General features: G+C 42.4%; 2 protein-coding genes across 3 annotated transcripts in view; one reads left to right on the forward strand and one right to left on the reverse strand.

The window, feature by feature from the left end:
- LOC111342589 (cilia- and flagella-associated protein 54) overlaps positions 1-7,030 on the forward strand; it is a 46,276-nt gene extending 39,246 nt beyond the window's left edge. Inside the window, exons 50-59 of one of the 2 annotated variants that reach the window (XM_088760140.1) lie at positions 25-193; positions 1,166-1,404; positions 2,190-2,308; positions 2,458-2,637; positions 3,752-4,031; positions 4,137-4,245; positions 4,458-5,257; positions 5,597-5,920; positions 6,180-6,397; positions 6,715-7,030. In XM_088760140.1, coding sequence (XP_088616266.1) covers positions 25-193; positions 1,166-1,404; positions 2,190-2,308; positions 2,458-2,637; positions 3,752-4,031; positions 4,137-4,245; positions 4,458-5,257; positions 5,597-5,920; positions 6,180-6,397; positions 6,715-6,843 — 2,567 coding nt within the window. In that variant the 3' untranslated portion in view covers positions 6,844-7,030. The remainder of the gene's footprint in view (positions 1-24; positions 194-1,165; positions 1,405-2,189; positions 2,309-2,457; positions 2,638-3,751; positions 4,032-4,136; positions 4,246-4,457; positions 5,258-5,596; positions 5,921-6,179; positions 6,398-6,714) is intronic. The other variant, XM_088760141.1, reaches the window with a different exon arrangement.
- A 1,497-nt stretch (positions 7,031-8,527) lies between these two features.
- Positions 8,528-23,793, reverse strand: LOC111346816 (uncharacterized). Its single transcript, XM_088760142.1, has 8 exons — positions 23,642-23,793; positions 17,535-21,426; positions 16,825-17,002; positions 16,223-16,508; positions 15,661-15,911; positions 14,745-14,973; positions 12,826-14,180; positions 8,528-11,433 (listed from the first exon to the last, which is right to left on the reverse strand). The coding sequence occupies exons 2-8, from the start codon at positions 21,416-21,418 to the stop codon at positions 9,310-9,312; spliced, it is 8,307 nt and encodes a 2,768-aa protein (XP_088616268.1). The 5' UTR covers positions 21,419-21,426; positions 23,642-23,793; the 3' UTR covers positions 8,528-9,309.
- Between the last annotated feature and the right edge of the window lie 1,253 nt (positions 23,794-25,046).

A 25,046-nucleotide genomic window follows, 5' to 3' on the forward strand; every position in this document is an offset into this window, starting at 1 on the left:
AATACTTTTTCTTTTCTTTGACAGCTTTAAGTATGTCTTCTGTGGATCTGGAACAGGTTTGCCTCTCTCGACTAGAACTGGCGGAAATAGCCAGTCAGCGGCATCATGCACTTACAAGTGGTAACATTGTGTTTGCATGCATGAGAGCATTGGAAGATGCTGCAATTTTGAATGAGCTGGACTTGGAGAAACGGTACGCTGAAAACAATTGATGACGCAGAAGTTAGCTCTGTACTTTCTACGATCAGGGCCCTGTTTCTTTAATGCTGGGGTAAATTGCGGTCTTGAAGCCTTATCGTAAATGACTGTGAAAAAATGAAAATCATAGAACTGATGTGAACTGCGGGTTAAGAAATGAATATCAAAGCGATCTTCGCGGTATTTAACACCACTTGAGCAGTAGAGGCCTGGATTTTTTTTAAGCCTCATTTCGCTACTGCTCAAGAAGCGTTCACTATGCGAAGATCGCTTTGTTATTGTAGAGCTGGATCAAAAGAATAGACGAGTTGGTCTTGGTTTATTGAAAAACCAGTACATTTTGTTTTGTTTCTCACGGCACAGAAATTATGTTACAGATACAACGGTTTTCATATTTTGAAAACGATTTCTATCTCGATCTTGAATGTAAACACCAATAACAACTGAGACTTTGTAGAAACAAGTCCCTCATTTCCTTTATTCTTGTGATCTCAGTGAGTGATTCAGGGGTGATATTGTAAGCAGAAATTAGGAACATATGATGCACGATCCTCGCAGTAGATAGCGCTATTTAAGCAATAGCGAAAATCAGACCTGAAAAAAAAAAAATCAGGCCTGTACGGGATTCGAACCACTGACCTCTGCGATACTAGTGCAGCGCTCTACCAATTGAGCTAACAAGCCAACTGGGAGCAGACCGTTAAGTTGATTAGTAATAAACCCGTGAAAGTGATAAATCAGATACAATGAAATATATGAAGTTCATATATTTTGAACTGCGGTATCATTGTATCAGAAATTAGGCGTAAGTCATCCCTAGGGTTTAAGGGTTAAATTAAGAGAACACCCTCTTGTTTAAACATTTTTTTTTTCTTATCACCTACTTGCCGTATGATATATTGACGCTCAAGGGAGAGGTTACATAATGATGACCTCAATGAGTTGAAGTGTTTCCATTTCCTTGCAGTGCTCATTCGCTCATGTCTAGCCAGGTTCGATCCGCGCAAAGTACCGCGTCAGGGTGGGGTGGGGACCACTATCTTCACAATCAAGCGCGTTCAAGACTGGACGCTAGGCTGTGGCTCACCTGCAGACTGGCCCTGGCCCATGGACTCGCAGAGGAGGACGGTGGAATGGGAAAGTTAGGCGGCTCGACAAGAAGTGTGACCAGCTCTATTGGATCATGTTTACATCATTGTCAACAAGGTGACGTGGGTTTCGGGTTTTTTTTTTGAGGTTGTGTGAGTTGAGTGTTAAGTTAAGTTCTCTTAAGTACACATCCACTTTTTGCAGTTTTGCACAAATCTAGTAAGTGTACTGGAACTGTTTCTATAATTGATCATCGCTTTTCCAATTTCTAATTTTAGTACTAGGTAATTAGGTGTCCCCTAGAGATTTTGACACGGAAATAAAGTTCTTATCTTATCTTAACACCGCAGTTAATATAATAACTTCTTCTTAACCGAGCATGAGGGCCGCCCTGAGGAATAACGACCCTCGGTCGTTTTTGTATGGATCTCGCTCCGCTTGGTCCGAAAGGTCACGACGTCGGGCTTATACTCCCCAGTACGGCTTTCTTGCTCGGTTGTGAAGAAGTTATTATATTAACTGCAGTGTTAGTTGTAGTTAGACGACGACTTTTACGCTTGTCTTACATCGCCCGCCAATCAGCTGGTTAAACGTCACTCGCCTTTCCCGCGATATTCTGTCAGGTTGAATGACCAAACGTCTACCATTCCCAATCCTATGTCATTTGTCGAATTTCTTTTCAGTAAAAGTTTGTGGTGTTTATAAAATAAACAAAATAATATACGGTTTCTTGAAGATATTGAATTTCTCTTCATGTGTTCAACTCGAAGAGAAATTCCACATCTACGCGCGCCCATATATTATTTTCTGTGTAACTGGCTTTTACAAGTACTGAGTACTCTTTGTAAAAGCGATATTTATGGTAACATCGTTGAGAATTGTTCTTTTTATGTCCGTCGTAGGTTTGGACGAAGCAGAAGCATTTGGTGACATTGAGCTCATGGCTGAATTCTCGTTGTTGAGCGTGGTTCAGAACTTACAGCAAGGAAAAATGGGGCAAGACCTGCTGGAAACTTTAGAGGTAGAACGAGTGAAACTTACGAAGTTTTACATAAACGTTGAATAGTTCGTGTTTAAACATAATCAAGGAGAATAACTACACTGATAAGCTTTCTTTGGTGAAAATAAAAATGTTTACAAGCTCAGAAGCTGTTTGTGTTCTCTTTGTAGAAAATCATCCTCAGTCTGGAACAGAGTCCCGTGTTGTCTTTCTCAGGAAAACGGTTATTATCACTGGCGATCATTCAGCACGCTGATATCAGACCCTCTGGTCACTTATCTTCCACCTTGTCGTATCTTAACGACCCTCTATCAGCGTACACGCGAGCAATGAATTATCTACTTGATCAGGTAATGAGGGGTGATTCAGGAAGCGAGTTAATAGATAGATTTAGCCAAGCCTAAAAGCGGAGCTCCGAAGTTCGTAATATTAATGATAACATAAAAGATGTGCATTTGCCAAGACTCGCCTGAGACACCCGTCCCTTCGTTTTGATAGTCTCTCCTACCCTACCCGTGCAATCTGAAGGCACGTACGTACGTACGTACGCTCGGTCAGTCATGTGACAACCAAACGAAAAGAGGTTGACCATATTCCATGGGTATGGGGCTCTGCCCCACGCGCGCTTCGTGCACGTGGGAGCCCCTCTAAAAGGCTGATATATCGTGCCCCACCCTCCCTTCCTTCCTTTTTCTTCTCCTACCCTATCCCACCCCACTAGTGGATTGGGCGCCAGTCCGTCACAAGCGCGGCTTGATTACTTGCACGTATCGCAACTATTTTCCGTTCTTGTTCAGGATCTGTTTACCTTTTCACTCCCAAGAACTCATTAGTAGTTATCTTTACTGTCTACCGTTTAATTATTATGATGTGAGCTTGGAGAATTTCGTATTTGATCAACTAATAATCCCCTTATTGATATTTTTTTCTCTATACTCATCACTTGTTTACTTGTGATTATAATGATATTCTAAGGAGGAATTCTGTCACGATCACTCGTGGGAGTTAAAGAGTAAAGCTCTCTTTCCTAAACCTCGAGGGTTAGATTTCGTCGTAGAGTGCAAATTCATAGAGCCATTTTGGATGGAATAAAGGGAAATGTCAAGAAACTGTAAAAAGTGCTCGCAGTTTTGTTGAAGTTTAGATTGAAGACAAGACATTTGACAAGACATTTGACAAGACATTTCCCACACACGAGATTACTGTGTGATGGATGTCCTCCCCTGGGGTGGGATGGGTGGGAAGGTGAGATCGATAGACTGAAGCGGCTGCCAGAGGCGCCTGATATGCTGACGTCTGTTCTCAACCTTACACTGCACCCGTAATTCAGCCTCTGGGCTGCAAGTGGTCAGATATAAACTATATTCATATTCATTTCATCGCAAGTGATATCATTTTGTTTAACAACAAAATTTTTATAGACATTTTTATTGACGTTTTTCTCTTTTTTTTGGTCCTTAATAGCTAACCCAGTTGGGAAGCGATGTAAATCTCGTGGAGACATCTCCTCTAAGACCTCTACCTAACATCTACTTTCAACAGCTTCTCCCTCTTATTGACCTTAAACTTCGCATCGGTCGAACTCTAATCAAACAAACTCACCGATCTGAACATAATCGGGACTCAAACGTAATTCCTGCCGATTGGCAGATTGCAGTCAGAGAACTGGAACTAGGGCTTGAGCTGGCGAGAACCGCTGCTTGTCAGCGGAAACCTGTTGAAGCGCAACTGTTGTTGACCCTTGGTAAGTGTGCCCTTCTCTGTTATTCTCTGACTTTTAGTATTCAGGTAATAATTCTCCTTTTCATACAGTCTTGTTTATAATGCTTTTTAAACTTGCTTCTACCAGGTCAAGTTCAAAGGCAGATGTTTCAGAGTGGTCAGATATCTCCCCATACGGTAGTTAAAACACTGGTGGAATCTGTGCAGTGCACCTTTATTTCTGATCACGATCTTGGGTAAGTGTGCCCATTCGTTGGACCCCTCCATATCCCTCCTTTGCTATCCCGGATGTACCTGACAGAAAACCCCAGCATTCATTGACGTTTGAACAAAAGGAATTCAATGCTCTGTTTTCCTCCTCCTCCTCCTCCTCAGCCCCCCCTCCCCCATACTTTCTGCAGTTATTTGTTTCAATATGTAAATTTCCTCTGGTGTTTCTTCTCGTCAGTTTAATGAAGCAAGCCTATCTGGAGATGGCGCTGGTCCTCATCAGTAACGCCAACACTTTCAAGCCTCCCAAGACACCCGAGCAGCCGCCCCGACGTACAGAGACCCCTACCTCGAGCGTCAAAGAGGGAGGCCGCAAGATCAGCAAGAAAGGAAGCGGTAAAGAGAAAGAGAAGAAGGAGAAAGAAACGCGGGAGAAAAATAGAGAACTGGACAAGGAAATGAGGACAGCTTGGGCTGCTATTCGTGCCGCGGGCGTGGTTTCTTCAGCTCAATACAAGATCAAGATTCTTACGGGAGATCCCGAAATAACCGCATTGAAACTATCGGAGAAAGCCGCGAGCTCGGTTCCAGGTCTCGCGCTGTTTGACTTGTTGGGTACCGATGACGTCATTAAAAATTCGGAGGATGGTACGTTGGTTGCTCAGGATGGAATTGTAACCATGGGAACCATAATTAACAATTCCAATCGCGTGCAAATCACCTGGCTTCATCTCCTCGGGTATCTCTCGGTTCTTCGTCGTCAGTGTTCGTACGCCGCCCTCGGTGTACATTCGGAGGACGAGGAATCATCCTCAAAAGGAAGTACATCAGTGTTACCATTTTTCAGCGCAAACAAAGCTTTGAAGCTCTCCAACATGCATTCATTCCTAAGAAGCGAGCTGGGTCCGTATGCTGCAGAGTGTTGTGGGGTGTTCCCTCCTGAAGTTCTGTTGAATTACGGACCTGCAAACGGGCTCCAGGTGACGGTGACTCAGCCTTTACAGACGGACCAGGCAGGAGGTAATTCAAACAGAACTGGTATGTAATTTAGGTTTATGTAGTGTGGCAAAATTTTAATGTCACAGAACCCTTTGTGTTTCTAAGGGACCGGGATTTCATAATCCCCCGATTAGCAGGTTAGTGGCCGTCGATATTCTCTAGTGGCCCCCCCCCCCCCCATACTCGATCGGTGATGATTGATCCCTTCTCCGTTCTCCTGAAAACCATGTGAGCGCCCCTCACCATGCGGTATGTAACAACTGGTCCTTTAAGTCCTGAAACCTTTATATTCTTAACTGGATGACGATTGGCTCCTGTATGCTTGCTTTCGTCATATTCTAACATTTTTCAACCGCAACTACTGTTTGATTTACTTAGATCTCGTAGACAAGTCTACCAAAGCCAGTGACTTTGAGATGTGTGTCCAATGGTTTCAACCAGAGCTCGACTGTTTATTTGTCCAAGATCCAGCGGACTCCCAGTCAGGTCTCCACAGAGCAGCATGTGTCTTGTATGCCTTTAACAATAAGGCTCTTGATCTTTCGACAAACCCAGTCGTCGGTCAAGTCAAGGCCGGGCTCTGTCACGTGATAGAGTCTCGTGCTCAGGCCCTCCACGAGAAGCTTATGTCCACATTAGAAAAAGCTGAGAACGACCTGGCACCCGTGCAGAGCTCTCAGTCAGGAACTGATCAAAATAAAGGTAGATAACGTGTAATTTGTTTCTAGAATCAAAAGATGTTTTTTCAGTTGCGCGAGTGACTTTTACACATGGAAGCGATAAACATATCAAATCTCCCTTCTGATTTCACACATTTCTTTTAACGTCAGTCATGAGAACTTGGAGTCATGCCATATATCATGACCTACGAGTTGATGGTTATATTTTCTCCCTGCTCAAGTTGATAATTCAAGGAAAAACCACATGCCGATGAAGTTTTAATGATGTGCTCACCTCTTAGGTCGTTCGTCCAGAATGGATCCTGCGCAATTAACGGTTCCTGGAAACCTGGATCAGAAACCCTCTGGAATGGGGACCACGGCGCGTAAAAAGAAGAGCATGGGAATAAGGGCTCTCTCAGCAAAGCAAAGAAAGGACGACCAAATTAGGGCCTTGCTGAAAGAGCACTTGACTGAAATACGCGCCTTGTTACAACGTGAGGTGCCAGTTTCGGTTGAGGTGAGCATGTGATCCCCTTTTTATTGCAACAGGGGAACATGGTAGGGGTATGTTTGGTTTTGCAACAGTTGTGGAGACACAGGGTAGTACTCTATCAGCCATGTGCGAGGTGAGTAACCTGTGGCAGGAGGTTTTTAAAAACGCAAAGTTTTTGTTTTCCAATTTGTTTACGTGTCAGTGATAATTGAGTCATATGTCCCCTTCAAAATTTAAATTTTCACAACAGAGGATACTAGTTTTTAGAAGGCAACCCAAACAACTCCTTTGCCTCCCTTTCATATGGCTTCTTTTTTTTTTTTTTTTTTTTGTTGTTGCAGGAAGTACCATTTGAAGTCAATCTCCGCAACGTGGTTTGTCTTGAAGCCATCTTTGACCCAAGTCGTGGGAACCTTTGCAAAACGACTGAGGCATTTTACACTTGGTTATCGTCCCTTTTAGAAAGTTAATTTTGGACTTTTCGTTTGAGTTTGTTCAGGCAGGCGTTAAAATGTTGACTTAAACATTTTTTCTTGAAACTTACAGAGATTTAAAATTGTTGGACTGTCACTTGGAGTGCAATGACGAAGCTGTATTTTAACGTGGCGTTGATATTTATTTGGTTCCTGATAAAATAAAGATTATTTTCTCGGTGAACTGTCAGTAAAATCATTTCCTTAATTAGTTAGGCTCGGCATAAATTACAACTTATTGAAAACATGCATTAGTTCCTTTTAACAATAAATGCAAGTTTAGGCGATTTTCATTGCAGCTGGGTGGCAGCTAAGAAGAAATTGATTATCTCAGCATTTTATGAATTTTAAGACAAGCCCCTACTTTCTCTCGCTTCAGCCTCCCACATTGTCGAAAAATGAACCAATCCAAGTCCCAATTTCTGCCTCTCTGGTCCTCTTAGTATAAAAAGGCCCTGGGAACGAATTAAGAAAAGGATCATGGAGGGGAAGAAGTGACCTCTTTCCAAGAGTTTAAACTTAAAAATTTCAATTAAAGAGGCTCAACGAACAGTTATTATTATCGATATCAAAAAGATATACGTCCCTTATCCACTCTAATAATGACAGAATGTACCTTTGTCTGTTACTTTTACGACGCTTCAAGTGTAGACAAAAATCATATGAAGATTCGCTGACTGGAAATGCCAAGGAAGACAAAAACAAAATCGCGATAAAATTCATTCGGGTTTATCTGGGTCCAAGATAATTTTTCTTCAAGTGCAATCATATTGCATCCCTCAGTTCGACACTACCAAAATTTAGATTGAACACAAGGTGACAAACTTTTCAATGAATCTCGGTTCACCTTTCAGAGTCGTAAAACTCATTTAAATTACTAATGAATTTTTTAAATTAATATTCATATCTGCGAGAGTTGTTGCACGTGGAAGAAGTATAGGAAAGACGAGAGACTTGAGCGGCTTCTCCGGCTACTCTGGGGCATGGAAACTCGCCATTTCAATCCTATCACCTTGGATTTCGTCGGTTCTGTCTAGGCTGTTTTGTGTTTCTTCGAAATTGCTGAATCGCGTGGTTTACATTCGACGTCGGCAAGGTCGATAGATGTCATAATTTTAGGAATCTTCTCAATGTAAGTAACCTTATCATGACTTTATTTTGATAGACTAACAATGTTTGTGTTTCTCGTTGTTACCATTAAGGATCAACTTACAGAATTAACTGGAAAAAGACGAAGTATGTTTCACACAGTATCATGTATAAATTATCTGCATTGGTGATTGGCGCCATGACAGTTCTTAATACACCACGTGACCTCTACACGGCAGCAACGAGAAGCTGGTACTTTTCCACATACGTAACGCTGCTAATTAAACTCTTTAAATTTCTAAACTTCTTTTATGTTTTGAGCTCGAAATAAATTACTTTCTTTGACGACTTCATACTGATTATTCAACTCTTCTGGTATCCAGAACAATATATCAGTTACTTAAAAACATAAGAGGACGGACGGGTAGAGAAATCCACCATCTCTTGTGTGGGGGGGGGGGGGGGCAGCATTGCGTAACCTTCCAACCTTCCAGGAGTGACTGCGAAGGAGATTTTGTCAGTTATCAGTTTCTTCGCTGAATTAATTTACGATATTACTTCGGCCTGGAAACAGAATGCATAGAGTACTGAATGTTCCACAAGGTTTCGCCACTTTATTGAGTTACCTATATGCTTCAAACAGGAATAATACAATCAAAATTACATCTACCGCCAAAAATTGCCCTAAAAAACTATTTTCGTTCCAAAACAAAGTTATTTCACTCACATTAATTTCATTTTAAAGCGTTACTAAAAGGCAGTGTTGAGCATGCGCATAGGTTGGCGGCTTTCAGCAGCTTTGTGCTTATTTCTGATTGGGCTAAAATTCTAACAAAACTCAGAGGGCTTTTAGGCAAAATTTATTTAAATTCATACTTTACCTTAACTACTGAACTGGAAGATTCTAAGGAAACTGTCGCCTTCTTTAAATGTTTTTTTTTTTTAACACGATGCTGAAAGAATTTTCCTTGTAAGGAATTCATTCTCAACACAAAAAGCACAAAATTGTCCTCTGAAGAAAAACGAGCGTGACATTAATCAAAATGTCTGATTCGCTGACCTGACAAAAGATTCATTTCTTGATCAAGGTGTGAGTTCACTTTCATACCTCCTACATTTTATACAATTATCCCCTTATAAAATCGTACTTAGGGCGCATTAAAATTGAACGTCAAGAAATGTAAAAAATGACTTGAAATTGTACAGAAATAATTTGTTGTACACCCTTTATCTAAGCTACTAGAGCTTGCATCGAGTGATTTTGACATTCTGTGACGCAAAACCGTTTCAGCGATTCTAACCTTTCTCGTGAAGAATTGTCCAATTAGGGGAGGCTTCTTAATTGGCTGGCACTAACCTAGATCATCCGTCATTTTACTTCGATACGAATGAGGACAAATCAAGCGCGTAATTCCAGACTTCCTCGAGGAATGCTTTAACAGTTTCCTTTTCCGTTAAATCTTCCGGAAGCTTTGCCTCTAAAGACACTTCCCAACGAGTGTGTATTTCTCTGAATTCACCGACTTTCTCTGGCCCTAATGGTCTGGAATATTCCGTCACCTCGTTGAGGTATGCTGTCAGACCATTCAAGAATCCACCTTGACCACGTGAAGTGCATGTGAACTTGTTGGACTTGTAGTGACGAATAAGTCGTACATCCTTCCATAACTCTTCTTGAACTGTAAATGGCTTCTGAAATGAACTGGGTTTCAGTATACGCTGATACTTGGCGTATTTGGTATCCCGGATGTCCTTCTGCGCCAAACCATAACGGGATTGCAACAAGAAACGAACGTCTGTTTCCCAGCCGTCTAAAAGAAAGTTGTCATCTGCGTGTCCGCCATCTTGTGCGGCTCCACGATCTGGTCGGTGCTGGTATGGCCTCTTGACATCCACCATAAACCAGCGTAGATTTGGAAGCTTTACTTCGACAAAGTTGAATTTCTCATCGAACCTGACGTAAAATTCTAACTCTCCATCCAAAATGTCCACTGAGTAGTTTTCAGTGGGATTTCCATCTTGCTGGAAAACGAACCGATGAAGGAAAGTCACCACTCTATCCGGCGAGTGAACAAATGTGAACAAGGAGCTTCTCGATGGATTTCCGCGCTTCCGCTTCTTTTTTGTTTCGCTGAATTTCTTACTACGTTTTGCCCGTCTCTTTTTTCGCCGAGCGCGTTCTTGCTCTTGGTTGACATAAGTGACTCTTTCTGGAGGGCTTCTATTTTCTTTTAAAACACTTGGTTTCCGCTTATTTGTTCTCAACATCGCAATAGTGATGGACTCGCTATCTTCAAGAAGAGTGTGCGGAACATTGAACATATAGATTCGTCCAAAGTGTACAGCGAATTCGCGACATCCATGCACCTCAGGATCGAAATCCCGGTCAAGTATTTGCAGTTGTTGAAAGAATTTTTCCCTAAAACAAAGGTACGCGTAATTTCTGCTGTGTGTGTCGTGTTCTAGCAAAGCGACATGCCGGGCCGCTCGGTCGTGTGTCTGATGACAACGCCCATCGTATGGTGTCAGAGACACGTGATCATTTGGACTTCGACTTCCTTCAAACACAAGCAGACTTGCGTTTTCTACAAAACAGCCACTCATGAGCGATACCCTGTCACGTGATGCTAGTGTGCTCATCTCTTCCAGCTCCCTCTCCACTGCTCTTATCGCGGGCTCACTTCCCTTCACCTCAAGAACAGTAGAGGAACGTGACCTTGGAAAATTTGGGCGAATGATGACGCTCCTCGCTCCAGTCTTTCGCGCTATTTCTCGAGCTTTACTTTTCTCAACGCCCGCTATGTACGAGGAAAGAAGCGGCGAAAGAAAAATTACGTTGTATTCTTCGGAGCCACTGATGGTCAACATGATCTCTGCGTCTCCAAATAACGCCAGAAGCTGATAGGCACGTTGCATTTGTTCTTTCACGAGGACTAGATGATCTTTCCCCAGAAGCTCTGAGAGCTTTGGTGCACCGAAAAGACGTGTGAGAGATTGTGGGAGCTCTCTTTCAAAACACGAGTCGTGTGCTTGAAAAAAAGTCACTAGCAGTTGGCCAATTTGGGTTATATCTGGCTCCACCTGAGGAAAATGGGCGCCGTCCTGGTGACCTCCAAGAGATTCTATGACACTTTCCAACTCCATGTACTGCTTACCATCTCTTGCGCCACCTCGCATTTGGTGTGCCACCGTTTTCAAAACGTGCTCCTCGTTAAAATTTTCAATCTGCCTGTTGTGCAGGCACTGGGCTAAGAGAAGGGCAGCAAGTATGTTTGAAGTGTTTCCAGCACCAGCCGCGTTGCGCGACAGCCCTGTCACGCAACACCATCGATGTATAGCACGGAGCACCAATAAAAGAGGAGGATAGGACTTGACATAGCTTGACAGCAAAGCGGCCATTGTCAGACTGTCTGGGGATGAACTCAAATCACAAGTAAGGGTTGGTGAACAATTACTGCCATCTACCAGTTTCACTGTTGGCCGCTTGCATGAGACGACCTAGACAAAAAAATAAAATTATAACATAACCAAAGTAAAGCGCGCGCTCTGATTGGTCAATTTAGCGTCCCCCATTTGCCCATGGGTGTACGCTGCTGACGTGAGCAAATGCAAAGACTATTTTTCCGCCCGCACTTGTTTTTTCTGGTCACGTAAGATTTGTTAAATAAAAGGGAACTCTTTAGCTACAATGTATCAATGTTATGTTATAAAACAAATGGTAAACACCACAGGGTACATTATTGAGTTATGGATACACTTGGGAGGTTTGCTAAGCACTCAAGAAGCTAGAGTCGCTCGCGGCTATCGCCTCGAGCTACTCTTACGCTTCTTTCGTGCTTAGCAACCTCCCACGTGCATCCATAACTCAATAGTGTACGCTGTGGTGTTTACCATTTGTTAAATCGAATTTAACTAATGCTGAGGACAACAAGGTGTAAGGATTCGAAGAGTGTGCAAAAGACTAACCAATCATGATTACTTAAACAGGAGAAAAAATGTGAAAAATAGATCTTTTCTCATTTTTCCTTTGTTTTCATTTACCCTTCTTAATCAATTTTTCGCGGATGACGACTCTTCTTACAGCATGGTAAGCGTACAATCGTCCAACACTTGATGGGTGAAGCTGTGTTTCGGCGGTAACGCTGTGTCGACACTAATTCAACTGAACAAATAGTAAAAACTACAGCGTACACTATTGAGTTATAGATGCACGCAGGAGGTTGCTAAGCACGAAAGAAGCGTAAGAATCGTGCGAGGCGATAGCGTAGAGCGACTCTAACTTCTTGAGTGCTTTGTAAACCTCCAAGGTCCATCCATAACTCAGTAGTTTACGCTGTGGTGTTTACCACTTGCTTTCTAACATAACATTGGTACATTGTGGTAAAAGAGTTCTCTTTTATTAACCAAATCTTACGTGACCAGAAAAAAATAAGTGCGCGCGGAAAAACAGTCTTTGCATTTGCTCACGTCAGCAGCGTACACCCATGGGCAAATGGTGGACGCTGAATTGACCAATCAGAGCGCACACTTTACTTCGGTTATCTTATAAAGCGTCATGGTTTACGAATTCACATGTGAACAACTTATGCTGAAGCTACGGCATAACTTAAGTCATCTACATCATGTCTACCACAACTCTTCGTAAAGATATCCACTCTAAAAAAACTAAAAGCAAAGTGATCAGTCCAGAAAACTCGCGTCATTTGCGCAACCAAACAGATTCGGAACTGCATACAATTGCGACTTGGTCACTGGGGTCTTTCCGTGCTTTAGGTAATTTAGGTAATTTGCCGTAAAATTGGTCCTTAATTCTTACACAGTACAAAGGACACAAAAGATGAGTCATCATCACGTGGTCAACTTTTCAAACAGGAGAAAAGTCTTACTTACAGGGAAATGCTTTTTGTTCACGAGACAAACTTTCCAGAAGAGATTTTTGACGTTTTTGTCTTGTTGCTTTTGTTGCTTTGACGTCTCCTCCTTCATGAGAGGAATCAGGGACTTCACTACTTTCGCTTTTTCCTCAATCGAAGTGTTATTTCCCTGTCGTGATATCACAGGGAGAGCAAGTATGTTTCGTGCCTGGGTATCCTGAGGTAAAAAGCACAAATCCAGATCCGAAGTCTTGTGAAATAGCAGTGTAGCAGTAGAACCAATGATGGTCAACGAGAAAGGGGAATCAGCGGCCTGCAGATGGCGACATATAACGTTCTTTGTTCTTATTCGAGCTTTCAAATCCTTAAGTAACCAGGCCTTCTCTTCGTGAAACAACCTAACAAGGCTCTGACCCACGGTTGCGCAAACGTCTAAGGCCTGGGGCTGACAAGGTCGATCTTTTTGCGTTTTGATGGCAAGCATGACGTCATTGATAAACCAAGGAAAACCGAGTAGCCTTTTCTGGGGGCTTGGGTCTGAATCATCAGCGTGCTCATGCGCATGCGTGTAAGCCACTGTGTACCAAGCCGAGGCCTTCAAACGCATCTCATCCGAAATCAGCACATCGCCTTTTAACCACTGTCCATCGCTGTCAAATTCACGAAAGAATTCACGACGAAGGTACGCGCGTATCGCGAACAGCTCTTCGCCGAGGAGTTCGGCGATTTCAGTTTTCTCTTTGCGCAAGCGATTTCGAAGCTTCATGAAACAGCCAGTGATCATTTCTGCCTCGGTTTCGATGCCGTACACCCGCATCAAACTCTCCATCTTGTCGCGATACCAAGAATAAACTTCTTTGGCGTTTTCAACGAAACTATTGTTACCAGGCAACAGGAAGGACTTGTCCAAACGGACTTTTTGATCGTATTTTTCAGATGTAGTATCTTTGAACTTCCGACAGCGTCGATAGAGCTTTCCTAAAACCTTTTCAGAGGGATAAATTGGTTTATCGCTCTTCATCATGAAATCAGGAAGCTTTTTTATATTCCTAATACCCGTAGTATCAGGCCATTTTCCCGTTTTGGGTGCGTCAACTGCTAAAGAGTGCAGGTCTGCAAGAAAAAGACAGATCTTGGATTGCACGCCGTCTTTCTCGGTATCCGCCAAAGCCTTGTGTGCGTTGTCAATCACGCCTAACTGGTCAGACCGGATATAATCCACCACAAACTTGGTCATGTCGCGAGTAGTGATTGGCTCACTTTGCTCCAGTTTATCAAGTGAAGGATAGTCCATTGGCTGGTAATCTTGTTTCCTTGGTAACAGGTCTTTATTCCAACAGACGAAGTATAGATCACCGTCCAAGTCACCGCCTGAAATCAGAACGGGCATTAAGAGGATCGTTCAAATATTCACAATGTGATCTGTTTACAACTAAACTTCAGAGATTTTTCTTGGATTTTTGTTGAAAAACCGCGCTTGGTCAGCCCAAGTTGAAGAGCGCCGGACTGCCGTGCATGAGGTCGAGGGTTTAAGTCACAGACCGGACCAACACTCATGGTTTTCAAATTAACCGAGGAGAATGTGCTGCCTTTGCTATGACATCTGCAAATAGTTAGACATTCCATTTTTCTCAGATAAGGACAATAAAGCGTCGGCCCTGTTTTCTGCATCTTCTCTGGACTGATTAGCAGGGGACGTTAAAATCCTCAACACTTCTTGCCAAGAGTAGAGAAAACAACTCCCAACTCGCAAATAAATAAATGAGAAAATAATTAAATTTTAGTTCCAATAGTCCGTAGGAGGAGCTGTCGTTTATGGAAGCTAGGTCCTTTCCTGAGGTATCTAAATAAGTCACGCTATAAACACTTAAATGCCGTGTACGTGTTTTAGATTGGAAGAGAAAATGATTCAAACTATCGCAATAGCCACTTTACCTGCCATCTCGTTAGGGTGTGGACGCAAGCCTTGACGTGGGAAAACGACGCAGTCCACAAGATGACAGAGGCCTGGTGCGTGAACAGCCTCGAGCTGGCGTACATCTCCCGGATGTAAACATGGATTACGAGTAACCACCACCGCTCCCCTGAGCACAATTTTTTCGTTCTTGTTAAACTCTTCCTCCCGATCCCCACGAGTTTCAACCGCGGAATACTGTACGAAAACCTGACGCAATAAATATTAATATTAATATTAATATTAATATTAGTTTCAACCGCGGAATACTGTACGAAAACCTGATGCAATGAATTATAATGAAGATATTCTCAAGTGGACTCCGAAGGTAATCATCACTATCTCTCCAAAAGTGGTCTAATGTGAGATTGCGAGTAGGATATCAAGTCCATTATAGCCTACGTGGCTAGTGTCCCAAAGAGGTAGGGGGGGAAGGAAAACGGAATTTAAAGTTTTCCCGGCCTTTCTGATGCTCTTTGGCAGGATACATAGTATTTCTGTAACGGTGAAATGTTATGGGAGTCCGACAATAGTCAAGTGTAAACACGTTAATTAGTGCTGGGTTGGGGGGAGGGGTAGGTAAACAACTCTCAGATACTGACATGGACCTTCAGCAAAACGAAGACCTCCTAGACAGTGTATCCCTGAGTGTTTTAGCTGTTCAAAAATTGGTCGAAAAATTCGCGAGGAGTTCGATTGCAAAAAGTGATTTTTTTTTTAATTGGGCAAATCTGCTGTGAAGGGGCTAAATTTTCACTAATCTCAAAAATCCGTTTTCATGAGTCAATTGAGGAAAATGGCCGTTATTGTTAGATCTATTTGGGCAGACTCCTCAGTGCCAGGCTTAGGTTCTCGGTAAGCAGCAGAAATTCAAAACAATTATGAAAAAGAACTCACCTGGCCAGGTTTCAATACACCTAATTCGTCCATCACACCCATCATTAATCGAGCTTCCGTTGGTGGCAAAAGAATGCGGGCTCGGGCAAGTAGTTCGTGCATGTGATTTCTGTACATGGCCACCAAAAGTGACTTAAAAAATGGCTCTGTTGTCAACGGTATCCCTACATTAGAAACATTGTGATAGGATACGCCCATTTTAGCTCCACTCCCCAGTAGCTGAATAGCATCACGTTCATTTACAAGCACCCCTTTGAACAAACAAATGTATAATATGAGATATTACGTTACCAGACTGGATTGAAAGAATAGAAGGCCTGGAGACAAACTCTATTCTTTTCTACTTCTAAAGTAGTCAGAAATTGTGGAAAGGTTTCGTGGAAAGGAATAAAAATTTAGAGTAAAAATAGCTTTCATCTGAATGGTAAAGTTGGCGAACATGTATACGGCATAACTAAAACATGCTTTACCCAGTAGCTCTTCGATCCGAAAGCCAACTTTCTGGTTCGGTTAATAAAATGGAGAGTTTACTTGGACGCATCTATTGACTTCACCATCTTACCTGCCAGTTTGTCTAACATGTCACTTTGCAGTTTGATGAAAACTTTATCCGGGACTCCAAGGTTAGAGAGCAGCATGATCACCTGATGATTGAGGTAAACGGACTGGGGACGTGACGTCTGCAATACTTCCAGTTTGCGGTGAGGGCTATGAAACTTGCGCATGCTCTTACGGAAGATCGCCCTTTTCCCTCGAAGTCTACGATCTAGCGCAAGGACTCCTTTGTAGCCAGCAAATCGGACTTGAAATGCAGATGGTTTGAATGATTTACCAATTTTTCGGACAACCTGATGGAGAGTGCCTCTTTTTAGTTCTAGAAGCTAAAAGCTTAATTTATCAATGAGGATTTCGAAACATTAGAAGCTATTCAAATTTCTAGAATACACAAAGTGTAATTGAGCGTTTTAAAAACAATTGAGTGTCATAAAAACCTCAAATCAGCACGAGGTGCAAATAGGAACTGAAAAGGGATTATTCAAAGGAGGAGAGATTTCCGTGCGCTTCATATGAAGTAGCTTACACTGCTGTACTACCTTCTGTTTCAGCAGGCTCGTATTCAGAGCAAAATGTCTCTCTTTTTTCCGAAGGAAAACGAACAGTTACCTCAGCGGCCAACTCTTCGGATATCTTTCCGACTCCGTCGGAGAAGCAGTATTTTCGGTCAGCTGTCTCAACGTCATCTTCTTCGTTATGATAGGTATCCTCACTGGTCGCAAACCCCACAGCGTCTAGGGAGGTAGAAAAACACTGACCCATACGAGCCATGTATGAGGCCACACACCTATTGGAAAGCAAATATCATAAATTTTAATGTAAAGGGGGCCAATTAGATTGGAAGAAAATATCACATGAGGTCAAAGGGAAATAGAACAAATTGAAAAAATGAATTACGTCGAATGGGGATATATGCAGGTAACACAGTCACAACTAATTTCAATTGTTCACCTCATTGGTTGAAAGGGCTGAACAGGCTTACTAGACCAATCACCGAGTAAAGTGAAACAAACTTGAAATGGTCTCAGGGTAATTTGTTTCTACTGTACTTTGCAGTTATTTTCACTATAAAGTGCATAACACCATTTACTAATGGAGCCCTCATTTCCTCTGATCACGTGCCGTAACAAAGAGGCCGACATCTGCCAATCTCCGAATCTTTTCAATTGCTGTGTTCCTGCTAATCTTTGATCAATAGCTAGGCTGGTTGAAAGAGCGATATCGCTTTAGTGGAGAAATATTCCTTTCTCCTTTTTTTTCAGTCTTTACTGAAAACTTTTACTTGTTTGCAATTGAAAAACGGAATGGGGATCACTCACGTGATATTAGTGAAGTCTCCCATCCAGCGACGTATGTCTTCCGGTAGAGGAATGACTTCCGGTAGAGAATTGAGCCCTACAAACCAACAGCTATGGTTACGAAGTTGACTGTTGGAGGAACCCAAAAATTGAAACCACTGACCAGCTATCACTAGTCCTTCATCCAATTTACGATTTACTCCGTCTAATATGTCGTCCATATTCCCTCTCACTGCTGACATCTTTGACAGGTCTTCGTCACGAATACTGACACAAAGGAAGTAGTCTGTATTATAATTTCTGAGAACGCGATTCTTGATCATGACTTCCGGTGGGTAGAACAGCAGCCTCGTTGGGGTGATGACCGCGCGCTTTATCAAAGCGCAATGGCCTGGGACCAGCCTGTTATACATTCCGGAAGTCGATGGGTTGTTTTGTTTCAGTAGCGACTCTAGAGTGCTGCCTGGGTCACAGAACTTGTCTTTTTCCAACACTTTACTCAATTTTTCCAAAGCGCCAACAGCTATATTAGAAGATTTCCTCAGCAAAAGTCTACCAAATTTTCCTGGTGGCACTCTCCCGCGAAACAAAGGATGAAAACTGAGGACACTTCCAGCGGCATACTTGACTTCAAAGGGCAAACTATCAGGGATGTCAACATCTGGTAATTTCCCACAGCTCTCCTTCACTCGGCAGTAAAATACACTTTTGTGGAATCTTTTCTCGACTGTGGTCAACAAGCGTCTCAACTGGACAACCTCATTGAATGGTATTGTAACACAGTAGGTAAAGCACTGGCTTACGGCATTCTCACCATTGTGGAAATCTGACGCCCTTTCCCAGCTTCTTTTATCTGTGAGATTACGTGAGAGCTCTGGGGAGGCGTCATAAAAATCGGCTGTACCCACATCCGCGTATTCTTCGTCGGTCGGGAAGCCTTCTGTTTCCGATTCATCGTCACTTGTCGAAACGACTGAGTCATCTCCATCATCTTGTTCATCTATTTGAACGAGATTGAAGAAATCTCCCATTATTTCATGCTTATACAGCCGTGGAGGGTGTCTCGCTGTTAGAAAGACGTTGATGGCTTCTGCACTTCTACCAGTGTCCACGATTATGAAATCTTCAACCTCGTCGTAGCGAAGTTCTATCTTGTAAGAAACTCTAGCAACAGCACCTTGATCAAGAACGACAGAAGATTGCCTGGAGGAATGCAAGGTCAGCATCTTGAAGCTGTGATCAAAATGAATCTTAATGTCTTTTAGGGTGGGTTCTAGAGGCCACTCACACTGAAAATGGCATCGACTTATTAAAGTACCTAAGCATAAGGAACTTGCTTTTAACTCATGAAATGGCTCGTTAGATTTGCGGCGTGTCTCTAATGGCGGGGCTACGAGCCAAACCGGAAGTGGTTCCTCGTCACGGTCGGTGAGGCGCATGCACCACGCGTCTGTCACGTGACATGCAAACTTTTCCTTTGAGCGAAACTCCTTGACTTCTTCAGTATAGCTTGGTTCGAGTTCAAAGGCCATATCCTCTGATGTGGGTTGCTTTATAAATGCTTCACCGGGCGATGAAGTGGACTGAATTGGCTTTGAAGATATCACGTCGAAGTTGTCGTTCAGAAAATCGATCACACGGGATGTTTGACCGACCATATTGCGCACCGTGACAGATATGCGAGGGCTGTAGCGCATGACGGGAGAAGTATCCACACCACTTTCCTCTGCGCCGGGGAGAAAGAGCTTAGGTTTTTTCACTTCGCATCCGAATTTCTCTGCTTGTGATTGCCGCCTCGTGTTATTCATCAAACAGTTGATGGCGTCTTCCATGTTCTGTTCCCTTAGACACAGATCTTTGGCATCCTTTTCTTGTTTTTCATTGCAGATAACGACAAACTTGCTATTGGATCTACGGGACGCGCGCCCGCGGGTCTGAACTAGCGCCCGCAGTGTTGCCGCACCCTCAAAACGAACAACCAGGTTGCATTCGGGGACATCCAGTCCTTCCTCCAAAACCTTCGTGCAAATCAGCAATTTCGATACTCCTTTTCTGAACTTTTTCAACAACTCTTCCTGTTCGTCTTTCCACGTCATTCCGTCATAGCTTCCCTGACCATGGCCGACAAAAGGGTAGGGATTTAACATTTTGGCCACATTCGGGATCTCTCGGATCTGCTCGCACAGTTTGAAGGTCGTTTTTCGCAAGCTCACAAAGATGATGCCTCTAGAAGTTGGATCTTCCCGAGTTTGGCGAAGAAACTGCTTTATGTGCTTCACAAGAATATTGTACCTGTCCGACATGACAACTGCACGAGCGTTGTCAGCCCTGCAAGCTTGGTCTGCCAAAATTTTGAGGATTTGAAATGAAGGCTGTCTTCCAATTAACCTGTTCAGGGCACCATCTTTCGGTGACTTAGCGTAAACAATGCGGTATACGCATTCTTTGAGACTTTCAACAGCATACTGGTAACCAAGAGCCTCGCATACTTCAACAACGCTGAGCAAGTGCATTGCATGCTCAGCAACGGTCAGCGCTTTAAAGGATTTCTTGTTATCGTGGTAACTGTCGATCAGCTTTCTCAGCGCACCTCTAAAATTCGGCGAGAATACAGGAAACGCAAAACTTTGACGATCCGGTACATCTTTGAAGTGGACGTCTTTCAGATATTTGATGTGTTCTTCAATATATTTCTGGAGAAGAACTTGATCAGTGTTCATGCAGTCAGATCTTTCATAAATCACGCCTGGGATATTAACGTGAAGCAACAAATCCGACTCAATGGGCATCACTACTGCACTTTCCAAGTTCTCAAGGAGCTTTTCAAGTTTCTCGCTGGTTCTTTCGACTGTAAGCTCTCCGGCCGGCGAGGCTGTCAGACCGAGCACAACAGGTTTAAACCGGTTTGGCGTCTCTTTGTAGTACTCCATAATCTTGTTGTACGGGTGGTTTCCGCTGCAGTGGTGAGCCTCATCAAACACCAGAACTGAAACATCAGACAGACGAATGGGTGTGTTGTTCTCCGCGGCTAAAAAGTTAAGGAAAATCTGGTGTGTTAAGACTAACACGTCAACTTTGTTATCAGCTAATTTTTGATGAATACTCCCATTTTGAGGTGACTCCATTTCACCGACCAGCGTTTCCACCGTTAAATCTATCAGTTGTGACTTGATGTAATCACGTTGTTGGTGCGCTAATGGTACTCGGTCGACGAGGAATACCATAACTTTGCTTGGGTTCAACTTCTTCATACAACTCATCACCATGGCTGCAATCAAGGTTTTTCCTGAGCCAGTGGGCAGATACACTAACGTGTTACCGCGCATGGCAGAAAGGAACAACTCTCGCTGATAGTCTCGCGGCTCTTCTCGAGTTAAAGAATCGATTTCGTGCGATGTGTGAGTCAACCCACTTGTATCACAATAAACCATGGCTTTGCTATCTCCACGAGACTGGTCTGCTCTTCCTGTTGCTAGCGCATGCGTCGTAATGTTGACAACTTCAATGCCACACTCTTCTTCCAACTCCTTGCTCACTTTTGACAGTTTGTTCGCCGTAATCTTTTTTCCATAGTGAAAAATGTAGACATTCTCTATCTTAAAACAAATGAGCTGTTTCCCTGCTACTTTTGTTGCGTTTGCAACACGTTCGCCACACCCTCGGCAATGAAAATTGAAAGGGCAATAATGTGCACTTTTTCCACCCTTTTCATTTTCGACCTTATGAAGTTTTTCTTCTACTTGTTCCTCCTTCCCTTCCCTGACGGCCAAGTGTGTACCAGAGGGGGGTACTTTGGCCAACATCACAGTTTCCCTCGTGGCCAGTACTGTGTCGCATTTTTTGCAGTAGAGAGTAACCTTTCCTACTCGATTCATGAAGGACCATCGCTGTGCCGCGTAAGCCATAAAAAGACCTGCCAAGAAATAGAAATATATAGATTTAACCAAGCCTAAAAGCGGAGCTCCTAAGGTCGTAATATTAATTATAACATAAAAGATGTGCATTTGCCAAGACTCGCATGAGACACCCCTCCCTTTGTTTCGATAGTCTCCCCTACCCTACCCGTGCAATCTGAAGGCACGTACGTACGTACGCTCAGTCAGTCACGTGACAACCAAACGAAAAGAGGTTGACCATATTCCATGGGTATAGGGCTCTGCCCCACGCGCGCTTCGCGCGCGTGGGAGCCCCGCTAATATTAGCGCTACAGAACTGTGGAACTGTAGAACTGTGGACCTGTAGAATTGTGGAACTGTAGAACTGTGGAACTGTAGAACTGTAGAACTGTAGAACTGTAGAACTGTGGAACTGTGGAACTGTGGAACTGTAGAACTGTTGAACTGTAGAACTGTGGAACTGTAGAACTGTGGAACAGTAGAATTGTGGAACCGCAAAATAGCCCTACACCACCCTCCCCCCCCTCATCACCACAACCACTGCCACCGCAAACTACAGAGGAAGACTTAACATACAAGAGATAACCTTGCACTTGAGTTGGAAAAGTAAAAATAGGTGCCAAAGTGAGAAACCACCACACAAAAAAAATATTAATAATAACTACTCAATCAACAGAGTAGCAAGAAAGAAAAAGCTCCAAGAAATAAAAAGTCAAAGGAATTTCAATTCATCTCTTAACATCATAGCACCGACAGTCTGAATAGCTCACGTTTACAGGCGTAGTCATTATTCCCGGCGATACCATTGTCCATATTTTTTTTTTAAACTTTAATACTCATTCTCTATGCTGAAACAACGCCTCGTTGGATGAAACTTTGTTACATAACCATATGAAAGGTTTTTATCTACGTTTTGTAAGAAATTCTCAGTGTAGTTTATGATCCAGTGTTAAAAATTTTTCGCTCCCATTTTGCAGGCCCGGCTGGGGAGTTGGTGTATTCAGAATCTCAGGTATTGATATTTTCTTACTTGCACTGTAGATATAGTTTGCTTTGTTTTGCACGATTGTTGTAAATAAGCATATGATACGATTAAATAACTGTAATAATACGAGAGACAACGGAAGAACAGGATAAGAAAACTAAACCGTTTACTTAGAAACAATTCACATATCAGCGACCACACAAATATTTAAGTAGCTGGACTATAAGTCCCTAGAGGACGCACGTGCTGCTATGTAACACCTTATTATAACAATGAATCTGGTCAAGTTTTAGTTATTTGGTAATGAAGATTCTGAAGTTTAAAGGCATATATATATAATGTTATCTCGTGGGAAATCTTCGGGTGCATCCTCTTCCTCATTTTAGTAGGTGTTGTAATATTCAGTAACTGTGCCTCTCATTAGTCTGAGTGACAGAGTCAGGGTACAGGGGTTTCATTTCTGGAAAGTTCTTTCTAACAACATAATACCAAAAAATTCCGAATGAAGGTATTCCGTTTTCAACTTCTAGTGTGATACTTCGCTCCTAAGGTTGCTCAAAAATGGAACACATATGCTTCCACAGGAAAACAGAAACCTGCATCTGTATCTGGTTTGGTGACATAAACAAAATATTCACTGACGGCAACTCGTTTTTCATGATATGGCTGACAAAGCCCCAAAACTTTCCAGTACGAGACCCATGTGAAACACCGTGTTTGTCATCAGTAGTTTCGTACCATGATTAAGCAACGAACATAACCGAATTTCACCACTGAACCTGTTCGGAATATATTTGATAGATATAAGCAAATTATCCGAGGAAAATTGTCTTTATTGACTGTATTGAACATTAAAAATAACCTGACGCCATAAGACTCGCGCTGAGGCACATTCTCACGAAGCCCACTATGAAGATTTCGAATACAAAGTTTTTCACCAACAATAAAACTGCTAAATGTCTTCTTTTCATCTCTACTTGGTATTTCATGATCAGTTACACTAGTTTGTATGAAATCAAAACACTCTTACTGAAGAGCTGGCGATTTGAATTTTCACATTAGATAAACTCCAGTTCATCGGCTGATCGAAAAATACACTTGCTACCCAAGTAAAATACTCTAAACTTTTGCTGACTACTTTTTACAATCACCAAACGCGTACAAAATTCTATCGAACAAGCTTTCTTTCCGCGCTAATGGCGTCCGGGTTTTCGATACGAATATTTTCACATGGTGAGGTGACTTACCTCGGGTAAATCTTTTAAGGAATTACTTGTATCGCAAATCCATCTTCATGTCACAATTTCCTTGGCAAAAGAGGCGTTTAAGTTGCCGATATTAGCAGTTTTACCGAAAGAAATCACTTGCAATACACCTTGTTGCTGCTTCCGGGAAATCAAAAACGGTTTCGTTTCTCGGAAAGATAAATTATGCGAATTGCTCGTCACGAAAGATGTTGTACGCATGATTGCGTGACGCTACTACCTCCGGTATTCAGCTGCCATTCATTCCGTGACTTCACACAACGATTCATCTCTACCAATTTTTTTTTTCGACAAGCTGAAGAAACATTTTTCTTTTAAGAAAAATGTTTTTCCTTTAAACAAAGTTAGCTGTTGTTAATCAAAACCCGTTCTAAGGTATCTTTAACTTATCCGAACCTTTTCTTTGAGCATTTATTTTTGTAAACAGTGTCAAGGAGGCCGAAAGCTGATAGTGGAAGACATTTATTTAATTAGATCAATCCTCTTCTAGAGAATTTCTTAGGCCCAGTGACGACGTAAAACCACGGTTTAGGGGGGACGAAAAATGAAATATTGCACAGCAAAAATGAGGATAATATACCTTGAATTTACTCTGGAGGTAGCGTAAAATGAACGGAAAATGAAGAAAAAGGGCTGCACCCTCCCAAACACCAGGGTTAGTTATCATCAGTTGTATCCCCAGCCGGATCGTGCATCAAACTTCAATAGTTTCAGATGAAAAGGAATGATGCAACTTAGACTTTCAGGCGGAATCTCCGCAAACAATGCCTCACAATAATGATAACGATTTTCTATATTATTAAGACGATTTTAATATATATTTATCCTAGGTTTTAGTTTAATTGCGCGACCCCATAAGCGGCAACGCTTTAATCATCATCGTGTTGAAATAAACGTTGTTGTTGTTGTTGTCGTTGTTGTTGTTGTTGTTGATGATACTTCAAAAACCCTGATTGAAAAATGAAAAATCGAAAGGTTATTCGAGGTTCTGCGGTACTCTGACAAAAAATGAGTTGCAACTTTAATTTGAGATATCGACGGCCCTAATCCTGCAATAGATCGCGCTTTCTATCAATTTCCCGTCATAATCCACGCGAGATGCTGAGAGAAAACGAGAAGGGTTTGGAAATCACAAGCCGGAGACGAGTAATTAACAAATTTTGTAAGTGTTCGCGCAACATCGCAAGCATAAAATAAAATGAAATGAAATATTTTTCAATTTCCTATGGGTTTACAGGTGGAATAAACGATAGGTGTGTGACTAACCAGTGCGCTCATAGTATGTGTTAAAGAAAGATTTGTTCAATACCACACGTTTTCCGCTCTATTCTGGTTTGCCGCAGAGGACCGCGGGCTAAGGTACTTTTTTTTTTTTACTGTAGCGGCC

The sequence above is a fragment of the Stylophora pistillata genome, chromosome 5 (genome assembly GCF_964205215.1).
Source record: "Stylophora pistillata chromosome 5, jaStyPist1.2, whole genome shotgun sequence".
NCBI classification, from domain to species: domain Eukaryota; kingdom Metazoa; phylum Cnidaria; class Anthozoa; order Scleractinia; family Pocilloporidae; genus Stylophora; species Stylophora pistillata.

Bases quoted from the DNA above. Each gene is read 5' to 3' on its own strand.
- LOC111346816 (XM_088760142.1), bottom strand. From the start codon at position 21,418: ATGGCTTACGCGGCACAGCGATGGTCCTTCATGAATCGAGTAGGAAAG. The intron at 15,912-16,222 runs GTAAGATGGTGA...GTTTGTTCAAAG, and splicing joins CATGTTAGACAAACTGGCAG to GGGTGCTTGTAAATGAACGT. The intron at 14,181-14,744 runs GTAAAGTGGCTA...TTCTGATTTCAG, and splicing joins ACACCCTAACGAGATGGCAG to GCGGTGACTTGGACGGTGAT.